At 30.6% G+C, this 24,304-nt stretch overlaps 2 protein-coding genes across 2 annotated transcripts; both read right to left on the bottom strand.

The window, feature by feature from the left end:
* Positions 1-353: 353 nt before the first annotated feature.
* LOC119688225 (putative gustatory receptor 2a) lies at positions 354-2,898 on the bottom strand. The gene is made up of 6 exons (XM_038102906.1): positions 2,666-2,898; positions 1,998-2,245; positions 1,600-1,934; positions 1,474-1,542; positions 502-591; positions 354-431 (listed from the first exon to the last, which is right to left on the bottom strand). Exons 1-6 carry the CDS (start codon positions 2,896-2,898, stop codon positions 354-356), a joined length of 1,053 nt encoding a protein of 350 aa, XP_037958834.1.
* Positions 2,899-4,881: 1,983 nt separating this feature from the next.
* On the bottom strand, positions 4,882-23,871 carry LOC119690211 (gustatory receptor 23a-like). The gene is made up of 3 exons (XM_038105224.1): positions 23,456-23,871; positions 8,301-8,459; positions 4,882-5,141 (listed from the first exon to the last, which is right to left on the bottom strand). The coding sequence occupies exons 1-3, from the start codon at positions 23,828-23,830 to the stop codon at positions 4,941-4,943; spliced, it is 735 nt and encodes a 244-aa protein (XP_037961152.1). The 5' UTR covers positions 23,831-23,871; the 3' UTR covers positions 4,882-4,940.
* Positions 23,872-24,304: the final 433 nt, after the last annotated feature.

The raw sequence follows: 24,304 nt of genomic DNA, 5'->3' as shown, positions 1-24,304 counted from the left end.
ACTAACTTTATTATCCAAGTGTAAAATATGAAAATACTTGTATTCGTATATTTTATTATATAAGTTAAATATTACTTTAATTTGTCCGGTATTACGTGTTTCTCGTTCGATAGATCAAGTAGAAGAGGCCGATCGAATATTTTAATTAAGCTTTAAAAAAAATTAGAAAAGACAAATATATTCGCCAATTGCAGTGCCAAATTTTATTTTTAATTAATTAATTATTTTCAAGTTTCTTTAGCTGTTGACAATGTTTTTAATATATTATTTTTCAACAAAATATATAATTTGTGCACATACATTGAACTTCTGAGTTTATATATAAAAATATATTTATTATTTAATTAAAATTTTTAATCTGTCGATGATGGTGGTTGATACATATCAAATTGTATTAAAATGATTAAATATGTTGTTATAGCACCAACAATCTGTAAAGATATTTTTTTAATTCATTTATTATTATTATTTTTATTAATTCTATTTTATTTCTTTACAAACCGTGTAAAGTAAAGTACAATCCACATTGAAAAACCCGGCCGCCGAAAATGCGAATTTCTGATGAAGCAATTGCAAAGAAAACTGTTCAATCTTAAATAAATTAAAATGAAAATAATTATTAATCAACTAATTAAATTTAAATACTATTAAGAGCACATCAAAAATTTATGAGGTGTTAATTAAAATTGTACAAAATAAACAGCAGATTAAAATTCTTCCCACATGAAAATGCTTCTTAGATTGTAGTTCTATTCATTATGTGATCTATTTATATATAAACATAATAATTTTTTTCAACAGCTCAAGGTTTTCATAACTTAGATGTAGTTATACGAGGGTGGTTTGATAAGTCAGTGACTTTTTGAATGTCCCGCGCAGGTACTCCAAATGCAACACTGCTGCCGTTAGCTGTAATCTACCAGTGGGCAACTTTTTAATTTTGAGCAAGCTACGTCGTTCAGTCGGTGTTTGATATCCGTTCAAAGCAGACAACCTCGTGAATTTTTACGAAAATGGAAAAAAGTGAATTTCGCCATTTCTTTAGGTTTGGAAAAAGAAAAAAGACGCACGGGGCTAAATTTGGAGAATATGCTTGATGGGGTAGTAGTTCGCATTCCAATTCGTGGATTTTGCACACGAAATTCACTTTTTTCCATTTTCGTAAAAATTCACGAGGTTGTCTGCTTTGAATGGCTATCAAACACCAACTGAATGACGTCGCTTGCTCAAAATTAAAAAGTTGCCCACTGGTAGATTACAGCTAACGGCAGCACTGTTGCATTTGGAGTAACTGCGCGGGACATTCACTGACTTATGAAACCACCCTCGTGGTTTCTCACTTTTATCTCACTTATGTCTTTTTTAGCTTATATGTATTCGAGTTTTTCATAACGTAGCTGTAATTTCAGCTTATCGAAAATGTGTGTTTAATGTATAAAATACTCCGTGCTTACATAGTACATGGTAACTTACCACAGTATTATAATTATCATTTAATATATCACTTTTAGTATGATGTAGAGCCAAAGCAATATTAATTGTCTAAAAAGTAAGAAGTATATAATTAACTAATATAACATTTCATTATCATATACATACAGTCTGAACTGTGCTTTGACAAATCACTGCCAGTACTAAAATATTGAAAATATGAGGAAAAGTCCATATAGTATTCGCTACTATCGTAAGTAAGTTTGAAGAATCAGCAGCAAAAGATTTCAAGTTAAGAAATATCCAATAAAAACTTGAAGTCAAAGATATAAAATCATTGCCCAAATTGATTAGCAAAGAAACACCAACGGCTCTATTGAAAATAGTTGTTATTTCCCAGAGACGATTATAAATTTCCCGTATTATCAGCAATCGTTTTAGTTCAGGATTTTCCATTTCATATATACGATTAATACGTTCGTTAATTTCATAAATGGGCAATGCTTTAGATGTCAACTTAATAGAAACAGGCAGGGTATTATTGATATCTTCATTTCGATTTCCACCGCGTTGCAAATTGACCTCACCCAACACCGTGTTCAGCTGTTCAAATCGACGTTTGATTATTGTTATTGCACAAAATATTTGAAAATATCGTAGACCACAGACGAATAATGGAAGTGCATATAAAATCCAATATATTGCTAAAACACCATCCATTTCTATAAACTTCGGCATTAAGAACGCAGCGACAGATAACAGATATATTAAAAACATTATAAGGCCACGACTTATAATTTCTTGACGAAATTTTCTTAAAATAAAAATCATAATTAATTTTTTTTCTATAGTCTATAAAAGTAATTAGTCTTTTCATATATAACTAATATGCAAGTGAGTAAAATAGTAATAATTATATACATATAAAATTTTGAAAAAGGTCTATTACTTAAGGAGTAGTTAACAAATAACAAAATCCGGATACTTTTTGAGCAAGTATTGCCATATTATTTCATATATTTGTCAATTTAATCTCTCTGGTCTGGGAGACTGGTTTAATTCATTTACCTCAAACATTAATAGAACAGACACACAATGAAAATTGTAAAGAACATAAATACTTAAATAGATACAGTAAAGCGGATATAAAAATAAAACATTTTAAACATGAGATGTAAGATATAAGATATAATTTTTATGTACTTAACGCATTATAAATACTTCAAGGTCTTACCCATTATCAATATTGACGTTAAGAGAACATTGAAATATTAAATCAATTTCTCTAACGTCTTCGTAAAATGTTTTTTGATCAATACGGCGCACTATGGTCTCTATTATAGAAATCAAATGAGCAAATCTTATGCCATTCGACTGTATAATAAATACTTTAGTTTCAGTGCTACCAATAAAATTTACATAAGATCCCCTATATATGAAGCCAATAACGATAACTGCCACCGACATTATAATAATTACTACATTATATGTTTGTGATAGTTGAGACTTCTGAAGTGAATGAGTCTTTCTATTGAGAATCCATTGAGATAAATTGCAGAAGCGTAATATTAATGATAATACCCCAACGGCTTCTAATATATCCATTTTTTATTTCACATAAATCACGACTCGGCACTTTAGAGAATTTATAAAAACTAAAACAATGTTAACGTTTAGTCAATTGACATTCATTGAATCATTAAAGTATTTAAGTGCAAATAATTATTCCCACATCAATCAAACGACTAGAATTTTGAATGACATCAAATTATTGATTTTGTTACTAAAAGCATCCATCAATGATTAATTTTGATTAAACAATAATATATACAATTTTCTAATATTAAAATATAATAAATGTTTTATACTTTTATCTATAAATTCGATAATTGATAATTGACAAATAAATATTATTCATACCTGTTTATTTACCAATTTTGAGTATAGGGCATCACCCCTATTTCTGAGTACACACAATTCTGAAAACGGTTTACGGATTTTTCGAAACATTTTTTATGTACGTCGGTCGAAGCGAATTAGATGAACGGGATGAAACCGAAACGATATTATTTTATTTTTACTTTCAGTTTAAAGAAACTATGGAATAAAATTGGTGAATACGGTAGACAAACAATAATAATAGCCTTTATTGGTCAAAAATTTCAATATTATAAAGACTTTATAACATACAATGGTGAGTTGTCGCGCAATTTGTCTGACCCATAATCATAAAAAAGTCCTAGATCATAGTCTGCGTTCACCGTCTGACCTTTTAGAAGATTGATCAACTTTGTTGATCTGAAATCGTAATCTATTCTGATGTTTTGTTTTTTTATACATTGACATGTTTGATGATTTTTTTCGGGATCTTAGCAGGTCTTTGCAATGTTAAAGTCTCATGTCTTCTTGTCGCCAGTTGTAAGCACTAAAGGACTTTTTCTTTATTCAAATTTTCAATAATACTTGAGAAGCTGTTCATTTTAGTATTCCAGCTTCTTTTCTGAACAATCTTGAAGACAAATACCTGTCGCTTGAAAGTATTTTAAATTTTTAAGTTACTTCGTTTACAGCGATATTTAAGCTATTACCATCATTATCTTTATTTTAACAGACCATTTACAACCGTTGATGTTTTGATTGGTCACATTATTTTTTCTTACAGAACGTTTTTATGGAACTTAGCTTCTCTCTATTTCTACGATGGCTCCCATATAAAATATTCTATAAAATGTTTAAGAATTTTTCTGTATGTCTACTGTTTGTTGAGATATGTAGCGCCTATGTAGTGGTCTTATAAAATTCTACTTCTTGTAGCTCTTTTGTTAGTATTTCGTTATAATCTTTAATGAATCTTAAGCATCATTTACTTTCTAAGACGTTTTGTGGTGCTTTGTGGTAAAATTAGGTACAAAAAGTAATGACGGTACCGTGTGGACAATACGTTTTATCCTCTGCGAGATTCAGCCATACAGTTACGCTGCCAATCGAACGCTCAGCTTGTTTGCTTGGAGGTTGTTTACTCCAAGTTAGTAAAGGTCTGTCTTCAGAAATTAAATCAGCTAGTCAGAGATCCTGAAAAACGATCACGTCAATAAACTCGACTGAAAAGAAGCCTTTATGTCAATGATCGAGTCTGAACTCTATTGCAACTATGCAGCTCAGGTATGTTATATATGTTCATATGTTAGGATATCAGCTTTCAGGGATGTTTAACTTTTCATATTTATTGTTATCTATTCTACAATTATTCTATACTCACCTATAAGTTATTAAGTTATTGGTATTATTTCTGATAATACAAAAGGTAATATTAATTAAATAAAAAGATTTATTGAACATAATGTCAATTAAAGCAAAAGTTTTATTTTTGATTAATATTCTAAGTAGATATACAAGTATATACATATAAGTAGATATATGGTTTGCATTTAAATATTTTGGTAACGTTTGCGCATAAAAATATAAGTGCTATTTCTTTGCTAGAACAACAATATAAATTTATGATTTATTTAAATTCTGTCTGGAATTTCAGTAGAAAGTGCAGTAGTAAATACATTTTCAATCACTTTTGTTGTCGAAAAATTATAAGAAATATTCGAGAGGATAGCTGAGACGGTAGTATTTGTAGTATTTGGATGTTTCTGATCAGTTCCTTCCGACAACATAAATTGTATAAGAATTACCAAATATGTCACAATAGCAGCAACCATCTAAAAGTAAAATTAATATGAATTAAATAAATGGTAATAAAAAGCTTAATTGTAAATTATTAACAATTTAAATACATTAATTAATCTACTAAAGATATATAATAAATACTAATTTACTTCAATCCCATTTACCCAGTGCTTATATAGATTTTGTATATAGATGAAACAAATTTTATTTAAAGTTATCCATTATAATTCCATTGTTTTCTAATTTTTATTAAAATGTACAAAATCTACTATGAGATGCAAGAGTATGACATATCTGAGATACTTTAGATATTGTACAATAGCAAGTCAATAATTTTTTTTTAAAAACATCACTTTTTCCGACTGATTTTTATTTCTAAACAAAGTGATTTAATACAACAAATTCATCCATATAATATGATATATTCAAGCTCTTAAATAAAAGTGTTTGAGTTCTTCTTCAACAATTAATCTTTTTACTTTAGTGTTGGAATTGGAAAATATAGTCAAACTTCCTTAACTCGAACTTCTATAACTCGAATTTTCTATAACTCAAACCATAAGCAGTCCATCAAGGTTTTAGAGAGCAAAATACATACAATTCTGCTTCCATAACTCAAACTTCTATAACTCAAATTTCTCTATAATTCGAATAAATATATTATCACGTGCCGATAGAAATATGGAAAAGTGCATTCTATAAGTCGAATTTTTGTTTTAAGTATGAATCTATTTTGCTGTTAAGGGAAGTCTCTTTTTCCAAACCAAATGTTTAATTTTTTCTTTCTCATGTTGCTTCTTTGTTCACATGCCAGTCGCTAGCAGCGTGGTTTAAAGTAAATAAAATAACTTCCAATGCTACTCTTAACGGTTATAATGAGCTTGACAATGAAATTTGTATATCAAGCTTTCCTGCAGATGACGATATTATTGAGGACTATAGCTCTAAATTGCTGGGTCGAATTCTAAGCGCAACGGAAAGTGATGATAAGGTTCGGTGGATGTAATTGTTCATCAGCGTTCCAAGAATGAAGTAGAAGACTCATTCAAAATTCTGAATTTATATTTGCAAACGAATAATACTACAACTGATGATCACTATAAGAGTATGAATAAAGTGGAATCTCTTTTTTTTTCTCTTTAAAAAAAAATTCTCTAACTCGATGTCTCCATAAGTCGAACCTTTTCTTTGCAAAATTGGACTTCGAGTTATGGAAGTTACTGAAGTTGGAACTTTATCGGGTGAATTTGTTATTCATAGCAAAATTGTGTGAAATTATTTAAATTTTTTCGTTGTGGTTATGCAGGTTTGAAAATATATACACTTAAAACTATATGTAATATTAAAAAAAAATATATATTATCTATAAAGCTAATGTAATTAATATATTGTTATTAAAAATATCTTCCTAAACCGTTAAAGGCGTATCGTTTCTTCATAATATTTTTGAAGTGATCAAAAAAACGTTGGGAAGAACTTGATCATTTACTTTGACGAAAAGTAACTGTCAAATGTTACTTTTCATATGCATCCCCAAACCACTGGTCATTAACTTTTGCATCATTTCTTGGTCATTAGTTTTCCTCATCTTTGTACCTATTTCCTCCGGTAAATCGTGCCATATAGGCTCACTAACCTAACCTAACCTGCTACATTTGTAAAATCGTGAATAAAATATTGAAAATGTTGTCGGTTGTTATGATTATAATGATAATTTAGGATCATTTTCGGTAGCTATTTCATTATATTAGTTTTGTATATATATTAAATCAATTAAAGTATCTTTTTTGTTGTATGGATCAACTTGCTCAATATCAACTTTTAAGTTTGAATTATACTTGAATTAGATAAGTTTCATGTACCTAAATTAGCGATTTTTCGCGGTACTGCTACCACATTTTTCGGAAGAACCCCTAAGATAGAAGAGTATAGACTAAATCCATTCCGTCGAATTTAGATAATTTAATAGGTTTTTCGTTTTTTCAGATGAACAGTCTGATAAACTGTCAATGAAATATCTTCCCAAAAACCTATTTCTTCTGGACTCCAAAGCTGGGCATTCACAAAAACAGACTTTTATGGTTTCTTTTTCCTGCAGGTTTCCATAACTTGAGCAGTGAACATGTCCATAAATCGATTCTTTTTATTGCTATACCGTATAATTTGTAGAAAGTTCTACAAAGTTACTTTAAATATGTTTTGTTAAATATGTTAGATATGATTTGGACATAATTCGCTATTTTTAAAAATATATTGTGTATAAGAGCGTGTGCTTTGAAAAGTCTATATATAAAACATATCATACAGTGTACAACAATATGGAGTTTAAATCATCATTCAAACGTTTGGTTCAAATATGTCCAGCAATTCAATGCATTGATTTGGTATGATTTTGAACAAGCAATTATAGAACGATTTTTATTTTGAAATATAGAATCATATGCACTTTCATGCAGTACAATATAACTCTAAAACAATTAGTACATTTCTTGTTTATATTTTGAAGAACATTAAATATGATAATTGTATTTTTGATTTATATAAGAACTTCGTTATCGTGATATTACTTTTTCTTTAATTATAAATAAAAATATAATTCTCTGGCATAAGAAAATTTGTCCGAACTTGTGAATCATAAGTGATGAAGCTATTCTAATATTATAATTAATATTAGTTCATATAAAAAATTAAAATAAATCATATAATTTAAATATCAAATCTCAGAATGGTTACAGACTCCTCGGGGAGGTATGCAGATCTGAGGTCAATTATTGCTTAGTCTGATGAAGTGATAAACAATAATCCAGTCAAGGCGTAAAGAGGGGTTTTAAAAATACCTCGAGTTAAGAAAGAGCGAAAGTGCTCAAGTGCAGTGGCTCAAGTAGAAATAGAAATAATAATAATTAAGAAATACAAATGTTGGTTATATACAATGTATTATATGACTATATTATAGATGTACATATATGTCTATTATGTATATTAGTGTTATTCGTATTGGGTTTTACAAAGTATTCGGAGAGTCCGATTAATCGGATGACAAACGAGGTCTCCGGAGTTGAAAAAAAATCGGATTTTTCGAATATCCGGATTTGAGATTATTTATTATTCGCAGTGAAATTATTCGGATACTTATTATGAAGGTGTCTATTAAATATTCTATTTAGATATCTTATAATACTTCTACTTACGCTTCCTAGTAAATTCAAATTTAAGTTGAAGAATTCCTTTGCTGTGATAACGAAACGTTGATGTAGCGTTTGCAAGGAGAATTCGCTCACTAAGTCATTGTAACGTTTATTTCCAAGAGGCTTCACAAGCTTAAAGATAAGACAACCAATATTTCGACTCTAAAGAAGAAAAAAAACTTTAATTCTTTAAAATATATAAAACATTAAGTGGTGATATTTGGGTATAAACTTAGCAATTATTATAAAACTTACGTAATTTAAACTTTCCTGACAGCGCCAACACATTGCAGTCAAAAAAGCAAATATGAGAACCAAAAACGATAAATTTTGAATGATTCTAAAACCGTCAAGTGAAACTAAGGCCACAAAAAACCAATACGAATGGTTAAGAAAATATATGAAATAAACTGTTGTGAAACAGAGCAAAGACCAACCATAGGTTTCGTTCAACAATTTGAACAAAGCAAAAATATCGGTGTAAATGTTCTTCAGAACCATTATTTGTCGTTCATCTTCGCTATCGTTGTGCGGTAATACTTCTAAAAAGTTATTCTTCGGCGATAACTTGCATAACGATTTAAATATCTGTCGCAGATTTGCTTCACCAATTTCATTAATTGACCTACGAATAACACGTGCACTTCTATTTACACGTATAATATGGTTTAAAAACTTTATAATTCTTATTTGCCCAGCCACGGCACTTGGTAAATGCATCCAAAAAACAATATTCACAATTTCACTATTATTTTGCTCAATTAGAATGGTATAACTTATGATCACATTGGCATAAAATGTTATTAATATCAAATATAAATTTGGAATTGTTTTATTCCAAATATTATCAATTGGAGAAATTTCTAAGTTCAATTTTTCATTAAGGCATGTTTCGATTTTGTCAAATTTTTCTTGAATATCTGACTGTAATTTTTTTGACGCAATTGATTCCATTAAATACGCTATGTGGGCTATCATTCCTAAGGAAATTATAAATGATCTAACTACGAGTACAACAATGAATCCATTAGAAAGTAAAGTTGAAATTATAAAATAATATGCAACCACTATCTCAATTATCCATAAAGACGAATAAATTTCAGAAACCATTGGCAGATTTGTAAGTGGTTTATAGGCGTAAAACCACAACCAAACGTTAATGAAAATTACAATAAAACGGGAAATTTTTATTTTTACAGATAGTAATATTGGTCTCCCAGAAGATTTACCACTTTGTAGTTGCTCCATTATGTTACTAACTAATTAAACTTCTTTTAGAAACACACTAGTTTGGAAAAATGTCCACTCTTCATAAATGCAAATTGACAGAAAATAATATTATTGGTTTATGTGCTATAATTGGTAAATGCTTACTAAGCACAGATTATATTAAGAAAACCAATCAATCAATTATCAATCAAATATAATAACCACTTTTAATGTGTTAATAATAATTAACACAATAATTCCAACAAAATGGATTAACAAATCTATTTTAGCTCACTCCGCGTATATATACTCGGAATATATGTATGTTTCAACAAAATAAATGCATGCAACGGGAATATGTCCCAGAGTCTCTTTGAGAATATGTCCCAGAACTAGTTTAGGAATTACTCGTCATCACAACAGGTTTTTACAGAAACGAATAAACTACTGGAATTATAACAACAGTAGTATATTTTTATATTAAACCAATTTTTATGCTGGAGATTAAATAAGCAATATATATAAGGAATACATTAACTGACATGAATATGTCGTTTTGGAATATTATTCTTAAAAACTTGAAAAAGATAATTAATGGAAGATAGGGACCAAAATTTTTATAGAGCAGTTGGTGCTGACTAACAAAGACTAAGCAGAGACCAGAACCATAGTGATAATAGATAAGAATGCTTAGTGAAAGTATACATTACTAAAGAACTGTGTGTTATTTGCGAATTTTGCAACATGGTTTGCACAATGTACCAAAAATATTTAGAAAGTTTATACGACTCACTTAAATCTAGTTTAACATAGTAGATGCTCCAACTTGTCGTCGTATTTTAGACCTCGTACATGTTGAAAGTATTACACTTTGGTACTAAAACCTTGCGTTATCTTTAATTTTCAATAGTTGTTTTTAGATCTTTTTGGTAATGCACAAAGTCTGATTCGTCTGCAGTATTAAAGTTATTAGAGCCGCTTCTGAAAGGTCTTTGACATAGCTGCTCAGTAGTACGTGGGTTTTCAGCTGATATTACTACCATATTTTTTGTCAAAAACTCAATTGGAGGAGGTTGAGGATAATATTCAAATATTTAATTTCTAATTATATTAGTAGTAATTCTTGAGGTTTAAGGTTTAGATTAATTTTGGAAGTAACGATGTTATTATGTAGGACCGAAAAATTGGTTATATTTTTAGGGGAAGTAACAAGTATAACAAGTATGGTCTCACCCTGTGTTCAGTTTTATTAGTTTAGTTTATTACCAATGTGCATACAAAAAATGAAAGAAAAATGATTCTTTTTAAAATTAGAATCAGAACATCTAAAAACCACAAGTTCGAATCTCACAGCATTCAATGTCTGACAAAGTCTGATTATAATATCTGGACGTTCCAATTAAGAGTTCTAATTTGTTTATGTCTACTATATTTGATATTTGTTATGAAAAAATACTTTATATATAATAATACAATTTACTTACATATCTATAACTTAACTCTGAGTACCAAAATAGCATTAATATCAAACTAGCCAAGGATAACGTAGTGCCGATATTATAGAATATGAAAATATGCCTTTGCTGTCGCATTGCATCAAAACACCAGAAAGCGTTGCAAACAAAATCAAAAAAAGATGTTTTAATAATTAGTAAAATTGACCAACCGAAACAGTCGTTCACTATTTCAAAGGTCTCAAATATTCGACCATATATTAAGCGCATTGCATTCAAATGTTCATATTCCCAAACAGCGTAGGGTTGCCATACATCTGCACTAAATTTATGCTTTGGTCTATTGTGATCGGCTAATTTGAGGAGTGCAATTTTTAATTTCTCTGCACTTTGATTTATTCTCATTATTATCACAGTTATTTGTACACAACGTATACGTAAACCAAATACAGTTGGTATTGAGAACCACAATACAGGTGATACATTCCAATATTTATTTATCCAAATTTTAAGTCCGTCACATATAAATTGCAAAACCAGCATTAAGAAAATCTGCCGGATATACGATCCAGGTTTTTGACACCTTTTAATGCTTGCGTCAAAATACTTCTCGAGCAGCTCATCAATTTGTTGAATTAATTTTCTTATTTGTATACTCTTCCGAAATTTAAATACAACCTCTATTAGACACAATATATTAACAGTTGTATTAGATAAATAGAGACTCGTACCGACGAGCCCGCCAATGCTTGTGTCTCCACTATGAATGCGCAGAAAAAATATTATGAAAATTGCATAGCAAAGCCAAAGAATCCATAGAACCCGCAAAAAAACGTTAAACATGGGAATTCTCGGAATGGGTAAAGTCGCTGTCATGTAACAGGAATATTTCAAAAATTGCTTTGTGCCCTTTTCTAAAACGTCCATATTTTATTAAAACTATTTCAATACTATTTTAAAAAAAATTTTCCCATTACAAAGAAAGAAAAAAAATTTTTACAACATATTTAGTCAATGAATCAATCAATCAAATTCAAATAATATGATTTGCAAAATTTCTCAATTCTATCTGAAAAAACTATATGTTTTAGTTCCTCGAGTAAAGGAATCATTAAAAGAAATATTCCGAAGTGTTTGAGCAATTGAGTTTTGCCTGTGTCCTTTCAACTTTAATAAGATGAATGAGATATATTACATTCATAGCATAGTTCAAATTTAAAGTATCTTCTGGTTTAATAAACGGAATTTGAAATTCACCAAATAACATAGACACCTATGACAATAGGTGTCAGTAAGACAATGACTTAGTAACATATACTTTTAAAAGATAACTTCTTCACATGAATTATAGTACAATAATTGACTATATTATCTACTGTTCACTTAGAGATGTGCAAGAGTTTAAATCATTCTAAATTTCTATTTTTTGAGGTAAGAGGTCGTGATGCGCATCCTATAACCTCATCGACTCAAATGTCAACTTCTCCTTTACGTGGAGTATCCTGTTATTACTGATGGCGGGATAACCGTGCAACACCAGTTTAAAGGAGGTTATTTAATTTAATTAACAATAAACAATAAATTGTATATTTTCTTAATTTTTTAAAACTAAATTTGTAAACAAATCCCAGTATAAGTAACCGCTTTATATGTCTCCAAGAGCAGTTGTAATAATACTCCGCTCTGAGACAGAAGTCAAACTTCGAAATGTTTTATATAAAAATAAAAACTAATTTACAACAACTCTAAATGACATTCTCTAAATTTGAAGAATAAGTTTAATTTTAATTTAGTAAAACATAAATTTATAGTCCCTATTAGAGTATAGAGGGTAATAATAAAGTTATTCTTTCGCAGACAAGCTCTACTATTTTGAGTTACAGTAAACGGGAAAACAGATGGAAAACAAACTGATACAAAAAATACGATTTGGCGCCCTTTTAACAATTTTAGATAGTTTCTGTTTGCAGAAACTACATTAAGACCGAAAAGTTTTCGGAAATTCTCATTTAAAATTCGCGCGCTGTATATTTTTCGATATTTTAAGTTTATGTAGTTTGGCAGCACTGTCCTTAATTACTATGCCAAAAATGAGCGCGATCTGTCAGACAGTTCGTTTTCGGCAGCTGTTGAAACCAGTTCACCTCAGTAGTGCGTTGCGAAAAAAACAATGGAAAAAAATATTGAACAAAGAGTTTGCATCAAATTTTGTGTTTCGAACGAATTTCGTGTGCAGAATCGTTGCGAATGCTACAAAAGGCTTATGGGGAATCAGTTTTATCGAAAACTCAAGTTTATGAGTGGTACAAAGCCTTTCAGGACGGTCGTAAGACCGTCGAAGACATTTCGCAACGCACTACTGAGGTGAACTGGTTTCAACAGCTGCCGTAAACGAACTGTCTGACAGATCGCGCTCATTTTTGGCATAGGAATTAAGGACAGTGCTGCCAAACTACATAAACTTAAAATATCGAAAAATATACAGCGCGCGAATTTTAAATGAGAATTTCCGAAAACTTTTCAGTCTTAATGTATCACGACCGATAGGGATATTCCCGATACTCTCGAATATCTCTCATAGATATTTCTATTTATTGCTTTGTTGACGTGTCAACAAACAAAATTGTCACACTCGAGGCATTAAAAATTGTTGAGTAGCTATTGAACACCACAAAAAGTCGCCGTATCATATAAAATGTAGTTTAAAAGTAACATATAACATTGGCGATAAGCCGTAAACTTTTTCGAAAATACGAAAGTGTAATGACTAGTATCAATTCTAATCGCTATATCTATAAGGTTATCAATTTGTTTCGGCTTGGAAGATGTGTAGTTTCAATAGAAAGGGGCCACAAGCCACAACACGTTCTATTTTAGGTTTGTTGTATTCGATAATTCTCGGGCATCCACAATCTTCATATTGTGACGTGTTCATTATATAGGATCGCGTATATGCGAATAGTTCTCAAACTGTCGACGCTACAAAAATGAAAATTTATCAAGTTATATGTTACATGGAAGATATTTGAATGGTGTATTTTATACCTAATGATAAGGTCCAAACAACATATTGAAATAAAAAATTGTTTCAAATCTCAAACACAAGTGTGTTTTAAAGTTAATTATTTTTGCCGAAAGCTACGCTTCTTATAACGACAAAGAAAGCTATTTTTAAAAGTTTGAAGAGTTCGAATAGCAAAGAAAAGGCAAGAACAAAAATTTAGTTGATTTAATGAAATTTATCAAAACGTATATTATTTACGTTTATTATTGGAATTACAAAATTTGTAACCCTGTATATAATTTATGAAATCTAAAGCTAGATTTCAAGATCTCGAAACGTAAATTATTCAAAATTCTAATGTTCGTAACATTAAAATTTATATATATTCACAATTTTATTGTGTCTTTAGAATGACAATAACTTTGAGAAGTTTTAAGAGACTATATCTGTATAAAAATAAAACAAGATAATGAATATAATATAAATTGTATAGAAATTTTATTTAATTTAATTTCTACTCACCATATCCACACTCTGTTCTGCGCAGTAAAACATTGTTAGTGCTAAACTTCCCACAGAAAAAGTCAACGTAAAATTGAAAGCAAGTCTTTGATATACACTAATTCTGTAAGCTACAACGGACCAAAAAGCTTTTGCTACAAACTCTTGAAAGAACTGATTCAGCAACACTAAAATTGACCAGCCAAAATAATCAGAAATTGTGTTATATGTTTCATTGATTCGCCCATATATTAAACGCATAGCATTTAATTGATCATACTCCCATATAGCATAAGGCTGCCAAATATCTGTACCAAATTTGGATTTAGGCTTATTAAATTTGGCCAATTTTATCATAGCCTTTTGTAATATTTTCACTCTATAATTAATTTCCAGCACGATAATTATTAACTGTATATAACGCGCCCGTAAACATTGCCAAGTAGACATCGAATACCAAAATGATGGAACAATTCGTACGGCCATATTCTTCGCATCAATCCAAATTTTAATAGCATCACATACATATTGTATTATAAGTAAATAAAATACATATCGGAATATACGCTTCTGTAGTATTTCCTCGTTCACAGAAATGTTTAAATATTTTGACATTAAAAAATCTATTTCCGCCTGTAGATGTCTTATTTTCTGATACTTTTTATATTTCAATCCAGCTTCAAAAATTATTACAAAAGCGGCCAAAATATTATTTATTAACAGAAATGTTCCCACCAAATCACTTACTGAGTTGGTTTTTCCTTCTATACGCCAATACCAGGCCAAAGCAAAGCAATAAAATAAATACACTGACCAAAACAATCGGTGTATCCCCCAGAAAAATCGAAACCGCGGTATCGGCTGTAAACATATAACATAAAAGGTGATTTGTACAAAAATTGAAGTATATTTCAGTATAACGTCCATTCTGTTTAACCGGAAATCCAATACTACTTTGAAATAGTTTCAGTTGAGAGTAGTACACCTTTTCAATAGGTAAAGCATCAAACAAAATTTTAATGGATGAATAAGCAGAAATCACTTGACAGAAAACATTAGGAATTGTGTTAAAAGGAAAATATAAAATACTGTGTACTGTGTATATATACTGTGTATATAGCTTAATCTAACACCTTTCAATAAATAAAGTATGAGTGATTTAAATACAGAGCATTTCGTTTCCAAGTGCTTTGACTTTGAAAAGACATTCGTTCATCTTAATTATTACATCTTATAATAAATTTATTTGAACGTCCATTGAATTTTAAGAACATGATCTTTCTTAAAATTTTATTAAGTTATTTTGACCATTTTCCATATAACTATAGGTGTAGTAAAAAGAAATCCATTATCCATTATTATCGATTTAATACAAATATGCGCCGTTTTGTTCGACAACCATTTTGAAGCTAATTTCATTATGTGTCTCACATAGAAGTCCTCGTCGTTATTGACAAAAAATTGAAACAGTCGATTTTCACAATCTTTTCTTGACTTTATGGTGGATGTATAAGGACTTTCCAGCCAAGCTTCTAGAGCTCTTGGTGAGACTTCTATTAATGTATGTGTGTGGCTTGGCATTGTGCTGATGAAACACAATATCTCTTCTATTGTCCAAAACTGGCCGTTTCTAGGCGATTGCTTGTTTTAGACGCTCCAATTGTTGACAAAACAGTTCCGAGTTTAAAGATGATTCCCTACCAATCCCACCAAACATACAGCAAAACCTTTCTGGATGTCAATTCTGGCTAGGCCACCATTTCAGCCGGCTCATCGCGATTCGACTATAACTGTTTTATGGTGGATGTATAAGGACTTTCCAGCCAAGCTTCTAGAGCTCTTGGTGAGACTTCTATTAATGTATGTATGTGGCTTGGCATTGTGCTGATGAAACACAATATCTCTTCTATTGCCTAAAACTGGCCGTTTCTAGGCGATTGCTTGTTTTAGACGCTCCAATTGTTGACAAAACAGTTCCGAGTTTAAAGATGATTCCCTACCAATTCCACCAAACATACAGCAAAACCTTTCTGGCTGTCTATTCTGGCTTGGCCACCATTTCAGCCGGCTCAACGCGATTCGACTGTAACTGTTTTTGCTTGACATAGTCATACGCAAGTGAACCTGAACTACTTTTCATAACCATTTACCAACCGCTTCAGAAATGGGTCGATTTTGTTTCGATTCAGCAGCGATTCGTAGATGCAAATTTCATCTATGAGTTTTTTTTGAATCAACTGGTGTGACATTCATACATCGAGCTTCTTTTTATATTCAGCTTTATAAAAATGGTTCTAAACGGTTTTTTGTGTAATCTTTAATTATTGTGCAATTAAAACAAGGGTCACATGACAACCACAGGTTGGACCCAACAATTTCCATGATTTTATCGAAATTTTCGACAATTAGTTCTGTGATGCGTGGTGCATCTTTGACATCGAAATTATTGAAACGGAATCGACGAAATTAAAATTGCGCATGATTGCTTGTTACAGTATCAGGACCATAAACTCTATTCATATTTTTTTAACGGTTTTATCAAAAAAGAACCATATTTTCTCATTGAGAAACCAATTACCAAACTGTTTTTTAAGACCGAAAACTCAACTTTCTTACGTTATCTAGCGGAACCCGAATATAGATTACTGAAGCTATCTATTGCAAAAGTAATAAATTTTTTTTTACTACACCTTATATTTATATCTAGCGAACGTCTTGTGCTAAAACATTTTCCTTCCACTGTTTTTCGGCAATCTACCCTTTTTTTTAGAAAAATGTGAGTTTTCGCAAAAATATTTAGAAAGTAAGTTCACTAACAAATATCACATTCACAAATAACATATTCACTAAATATGTGGACATGTAAATAGTTTTGATTTATAATAACTATCTGTACAGCATGTCTCAATGGATATAACTATTGGTTAACTTGGCGTCTGCACTAGCTAAACTGTCGATATTTTTGAGGTTTGTCTGCGCACTGAGATGTGTAACTGTTATTGAGTGAGTCAACAAAATCTTGCTAAAGTGTCAATAGTATAGACCCTCGACAATAGTAATAAGGCTCTTCTGGAATTCACATTTACTATACGGAAAAAATTGTGAAAAGTCTGCGTCAACTGACCCATTTCAGAGTTTGTAGAACTTAGCAAAGAGGAAAATTTGTCTGCCAAAATTTTTTATTCGATTTACTTAAAAAGTATTATAGTTATATTTTGTGGTATTATAGTGAATTGATTTTTTTTTCGATTTATATGAGTGTTAATTAGATATAGAATTCAGTCATTTGATAAATTTTTAGCAGTTAGTAATATCATACAAATTTAACTTTAGTTAACTTTTTTGGACCGCCAAGGACTTTTTTATAGTTTTTTATATATAAATTTAAAACATTCTTTAATCAATCCTAATCATGTCGCTATATTCAAAATTTAGCTTATTTTTAGATTGTTAAGTAATAAAAATATAGTATGATTGAATTACAGCATCATTGCATACTCACTATATTAAAACTCTCATCTGCAGAGTAAAGCAGCATCAACATGAGACTAGCCACTGAAATTGTCGTAGTTACATTGAGTGTAATACTAATCCATCTGAATCTCTGCATTGATGACAAAGACCAAAATGCATAACACAAAAATTCAAAAAATGACGACATCAGTAGAAACAATAATGACCAACCAAAAGTTTCGTTAATCTCATTATAAGTAGCAAATAATCGTCCATATATTAAACGCATTGCATCCAATTCCTTGAATTTCAAAATTCCATGCTGATGTGCAAAACTATCAGTGGCACACTGACGTATACTACGCTTCAGAAAGTTTGCTCGATCATTAGTCTTCATTATAACTTCAATAACTTGAATGTAACGCATACGCAAACCATGACGAATGGGCATAGATATATAAATTATGGACATAACTCCCCAAATTTGATTGAAGCTTATTTTAATAATATCACATATGATTTGTACAACCAGCAATAAAAAAATTTTCAACATGTTTCTGGAGCGGAGTATATCATTACGTATATTAGCATGCAAATGACGTTCCATTAATAAGTCCACCTCTAAATGCAGGTATTTTATATTTGTGAAGAGTCGATAGTTACAGACAACTTCTAAAATGACTACAAAGTTGGCTAATATGTTTCCAATATACAATCCTGTACCGACTAGCGAAACGATCGAGTTTACGTTACTTGTAACGCGCCAATAAACAGCAAGAATCATGGAACCGCTGAGAAATGTGAGCCAACCAAGACAAATGATTCCATTTAGAACTGATGTGTTTGGTATAGGAATCAGTGCTGTTGCAAAATACGCCAACTGCAGATAAGTTTTAGTAAATTTTTCAAAATATTTGTGGATATGCATTTTGCGCTAAACACTTTCAACAACCACGAAATACTTTCACTAGCACTTAACAAAAAAATACTACTGGAAGTCATTCAAAGTCATTCAAAGTACACGACAAAACTAAAATCGATTTCTCTTTAATATGAACTTCACTGTTTTGAGTAAATCTAGTGTGAGTAATTTTCTTTGTTTTTTAAAAGTCATACTTAAATCGAATGAACAACATTGACATTTAATTAATTTCTTTAAGTGATAACTGCACTTAGAATTACCAAACTCGCTATTTACTCTACATAGTTAGTCAATATTTATGTTTATGTGAAATAATTTTATTATAGTCTTTATGACAAACTCAGACAAAATTATTCAACACTTTATGTAAAAACTTTAACTTAAAAAGCAAAAATTGTTATAAAAAGCAATATATCTTCACAACTTAAAGATTATTATATTCGTGCACGCCTTTTTAAGACTTGTACAATAAGTACGGTTAGTGGCTTTGATCATCTCAACAAAGACACACTACTCGCTTCTGTCTTCTTCTTAAGCACATGAGTTTACGATACCAAATCACATTACTATCTAAATTACAAGAGCAGCTGAGCTAAAGGTGTCCATATACCCATTTGCAACACCCAGATGATTCCATATCGCTTTAAAGTTTTTGATTTGATTTATGTAGTAAATACCAGAGATGTACAGCGAATGGCTCACGTTATAGTGCCAACAACAACATTCGCTGCGTTTCTTGAATCTTTGCTTGCTTACACCAACTGCGAATCGTGCAATGTCGTGCTTTTTCGTTCGTTAATGCAGTGCAGTGTTGTAGCTCGTACAGCCTATTGTGTTGTACTGCATCATGCAACACACTACTGCTTTTTACTATGCAACGAAATATTAGTGTGGTAAACAATATTGTTTTTGTTTGATTTCGCTACAAAAATTCTTAAAATGCCTTTTTTACAAATGAGCTACATAAAAATCGTTTTATTTATTTTGTTTATGTTTTAAGAAAACAAAACAATAAAAGCAAAATGAGGGATATTTTTGATTTAATTGAAAAAAAGGATGTTTTCATAATTGCAGGAATTGTATTTTGTAATAAATACAATAAAATATTTAAATACAATGGAAAACAATCTATTTCAAGAAAGACGATCACCTAAAAGAATTGACTTTTGGGACCAAATGCATGAATTTTAAACGATGTACGCATAAAAATGTTTGTTAAAATGTTTTTAACAAAATACACTAACTTTTAGAAGATTTTGGAATAAAAAATTCCGCTATCGTTGTATTTGTTACTCATAGGGGTTTGAATATAGTAAAGGCTTTAAAAAATAATATTCGCCTAAATTGTGCCAATAATTTCTTCAATAATTTATTACACTCAGCTTTTAAGAAGTTAGAAGGACTATTGCCTATATTTGAGCATAGTTAAAAATTAGTAAAATACTTTAAGAACTCAAACCTGTAGCGTATGCTAATAGTTTCATTTAAAAACTATTGTGCGACACGTTGGAACTCGAATTTATGTTTGTTCAAATCTAGTTTAAATAATAAGGCTAAAATTTATGAATTACTCACCGAGAGTAATCAAACGCAGAAAATAGCAAATATCAGCTTACTTATTTTGACTGAGATAGTTGTAGTTTTAGAAAAATTTGATATTATTAGCAAAAAACTACGGAGAGGAAATTACGTCTCAATCAATTTTGTGTACTTATGTATTCACACATTGAAAGAGATTTACACTGACATTTAATATTTAACATGAAAAATATCATTAAATAAAGAATTTTAAATAATATTTTAATTCTTTATTGCCTCCATAAAATCAAATCAATTCTACAGGTTAGGAAAATTTAATTTCCGCTTTTTCATATTTTCCATTGAAAGATATAAAATAGAAACACATATAATAAAAAAATATACTTTGTAAAGTGATTTTCCTAGACAATTTGCACATTTATATATTTTTATTGCAAACCCTTCGGAAATCCTAAAATTTCTTAAAGAATTACTACGCATAAAACTTAATTCAGGTAATTTCTTAAGCATCATTATTTGTGACGCATAGCACATAGTAGTAGTGAATATCATTCGTTGCCATTCACAAAGGCTCGTTGCCTTTTACGAAGCACGGCAGTGCACTACATTAAACTGTGCGAATAGTGCATTTCATTCGCTTCGTGTGTATACTGTTTAGTGTGCACACATGATTCGCGTTTAGGTAGTGTGTTTCACATTGGCTTTTGAATGCATTCATGTCGATCTCTGGTAAATACCACATAATCAAAGTAACAATACTTCAATTTGACAAAGATTCACGCAATTGGGCTTTTTCTGGCTGGGCAAAACTATTCTCCGATAAGTCGAAATTTTCACTTAACAAGACCTAAAGTAGATCAGACAAGAAATATAAGTTTAATGAAAGTGTGAAAATGAACCGTTCATTATACGGTATTTGTTAGGGTCAAGGGAGTCAGTACAATGCAAAGGTGTTGCAGGCTTGTCTTCATAGAAGGTTCAATAACTACTAGAGTATACCTATGTGAAAGAGTTATTAGGTGTACCGGTATGAAATGAGCGTTTTTTGGTGAAAATAAAACACTAATTATTAATAGGAAAGTAAAAAACATTTTATTCAAAGTATTGGCCATTGCTTTTTACACATTTTGACCACCTTTCTGGCAATTTGTGGATACCACGCCAAAAAAATTGTTCGTATTTTAAAGCAAACCAACCAGACACCCAATTTTCGACCTCCTCGTAGGAATCAAAGTGCTGCTCAATTAATGCGTGTCCCATCGATGAAAACAAATGGTAGTCGGAAGGAGCCAAGTGCAGATGCATTGTCATGGAGTAGAATTACCTTGCCGTGTCTTCTGGCCCATTCTGGTCGTTTCTCGATTAATGCATGGTTCAAATTTATCATTTGTTGTTCATAGCGACCAGCATTGACGGTTTTACCAGATTTTAGGAGCTCGTGGTACACCACACCTTTCTGGGCCTACCAAACACACAGCATTGTCTTCTTGCCGAATCGATCTGGTTTTGCCGTCGATGTTGATGGTTGTCCCGGATTAACCCATGATTTTTTCCGTTTAGGATATTTAAAATAAATCCATTTTTCATCGCCAGTAACAATCCGATGCAAAACCGATTTTCTTTCGTGTCCTTGAAGCAAAATTTCACAAATGTTTTTTCGGTTTTCCATCTGTCTTTCATTCAATTCATGTGGCACCCATTTTACACACTTTTGAATCTTTCCCATAGCTTTTAAACGGTCAGAAATTGTTTGTTGTGCAACATTTAACATTTCTGCCATTTGCTTTTGACCCAAAGTGTCATCTCCATCCAATATCGTTTGCAATTCGGCGTCTTCAAACTTTTTTGGCGGTCTGCCATGTTCTTCATTTCTCACATCAAAATTATAATTTCTGAACCGTTGAAACCATCTTTTGCATGTTGCTTCTGATAGAGCATAATCACCATATGCCTCGACAAGCATTCGATGCGACTCTGCACCACTTTTCTTCAAATGAAAATAAAAAATTAATGCTTTCCGCAAATCATCACTTTCTGGTACAAAATTCGACATTTTTAACACGATGAAAAAATATGATGTTGTCTGTTCAATGACTTGATGTATACTAAATATATTTCACACATGTCATAGCAAACAAACAAAAAAAAAATAAAGGCTCGTTCACAACAAATGTTCCCTGTCGGAACATTTGTATCTTTAAGCTCACTTCATACCGGTACACCGGGTATACATATTGGATTTGACAAAATATGTTATGATGTCAAATCAATAAGCTATCCAAAATAAAGTATTCCATCTCAACGTTATCTCATTATATGTATGTTTTATAAATTTTCTATTAATTTTAGAAAGAAATATTTATCTCTACTATATAGAATTATTACAGATCCGACTGAATTTTTGTATACAAACTAATATCACAGCCTTTAAGTTGTTTTATTACAATTAAGTTTACTTATGATGTGGTTTACTTATATTAATAATCTGAAAGTGATCTGCCGTTAGTATATACATATATATTATATATATATTATATTAATAAAATATATTATATATATTATAAAAAACCAATAAATCTACAATTAAGTACAAGTATTATCACTAAATGTCTTGCATTAAACACGATAATACGACAACAACTATCGGTTCCAACCAGGGACTTACAGAAAGATATATTTAAAAGATATTTTAAAAAAATAATTTAAACTTCAAATGAAAACATTTAATTGAAAAAAATCCATTACATTTAGTGTAAAATGGTTCGAAATTTAGGGCTGTCAACCCCAACCCCATGCGAGCTTGCCCAATATTTGCATACGTCACCGTTTTGAGGATCTGTTAACAAACTCGTAACACCTCAAAAATGAAATGGAATGTAGACATCATCATACCATATAACCCTTACATAGTTTAGCAAACCAAAATCAAATTAGGGAAAAATATTACACAACTCAACGAAATTAACGATTTACCTCTAACCACCTGATGTCATCACAAAATAAATTAATGAAAATTACAATATATCATTGAAATTCTAAGAGTAAGAAATAGACTACATGAACACAATATACTTACTTTTCCCTCTCCTTCATCTCCAAGTAACAGAAGTAGTGATACCAAACATGTAAGGGATAAAACCGTTGAGGAGTTAAAAATAATTCGGTACATTTGATTATTACGTATTGCTTCAAAACTCCAAAATGCTTTTGAAACAAATTCACATAACGAAGACATTAACATAATAATTAAAGACCAGCCAAAGCATTCACTTAGTGTTTGGTACGCTTCATACAAACGTCCATATATCAAACGCATTACATTCAGTTGTTCATATTCCCAAGAAGTATACGGCTTCCAGATATCAATTCCATATTTGGACTTTGGCTTATTTTGAGCCGCCAATGTAAGTATTGCATCTCTCAATATATCAGCACGTTGATTTAATTGCATTATCAGTAAAGAAATTTGCAAAAATCGCACTCGGATAATGTGATAGACGGGAAATAAATACCAAAATATTGGTATAATTTTATAATATATGTGTAGTATTATTTTTGTTGTTTCAAAAATAATTTGTGTAATAATTATAAATAGAAGTCGTAGCATCAAGCGATTGGTTTTTTTATTCACTCGAATATTAACTTCTAAATCGTTTATCAAAACGTGATCTAATTCTTTTTGAATTCTATCAAGTTTTTTATATTTTTCTTTTTTGAAGAGTACTTCCAGTATGCTTATTATACCAACCAAATTGCAAGAAGTTGATACCCCATCCGCAACTAGGCCACTAACAGAAACATTCAGACGAGCCTTTTCGTAACGAGTATAAAAATGCATACCAACAGTACACGAGATGTGTATTAGCCAACAAAATCGTAGTATCATATTGAGTAGTTGAAACTTTGGTACTGGCAATACTGCCGT

The sequence above is a fragment of the Teleopsis dalmanni genome, chromosome X, assembly GCF_002237135.1.
Source record: "Teleopsis dalmanni isolate 2A chromosome X, ASM223713v2, whole genome shotgun sequence".
Lineage (NCBI taxonomy): Eukaryota > Metazoa > Arthropoda > Insecta > Diptera > Diopsidae > Teleopsis > Teleopsis dalmanni.
The sequence above is the reverse complement of the archived record's forward strand: the minus strand, read 5'-3'. Positions and strand labels throughout refer to the sequence as shown.

What these genes read in the sequence shown, in the direction of transcription:
- LOC119690211 (XM_038105224.1), bottom strand. Translation starts at nt 23,830, where the DNA reads ATGCAATTAAATCAACGTGCTGATATATTGAGAGATGCAATACTTACA. An exon ending in GAGATGAAGGAGAGGGAAAA is followed by an intron (nt 8,460 to 23,455) that starts GTAAGTATATTG and finishes TTTCTTCTTTAG; the next exon opens with AGTCGAAATATTGGTTGTCT. An exon ending in ATTTGAATTTACTAGGAAGC is followed by an intron (nt 5,142 to 8,300) that starts GTAAGTAGAAGT and finishes TTTTACTTTTAG; the next exon opens with ATGGTTGCTGCTATTGTGAC.
- LOC119688225 (XM_038102906.1), bottom strand. Translation starts at nt 2,898, where the DNA reads ATGTCGGTGGCAGTTATCGTTATTGGCTTCATATATAGGGGATCTTAT. An exon ending in TGAGGTCAATTTGCAACGCG is followed by an intron (nt 1,935 to 1,997) that starts GTGGAAATCGAA and finishes TGACATCTAAAG; the next exon opens with CATTGCCCATTTATGAAATT. An exon ending in ATGATAATTATAATACTGTG is followed by an intron (nt 592 to 1,473) that starts GTAAGTTACCAT and finishes AATTTATTTAAG; the next exon opens with ATTGAACAGTTTTCTTTGCA.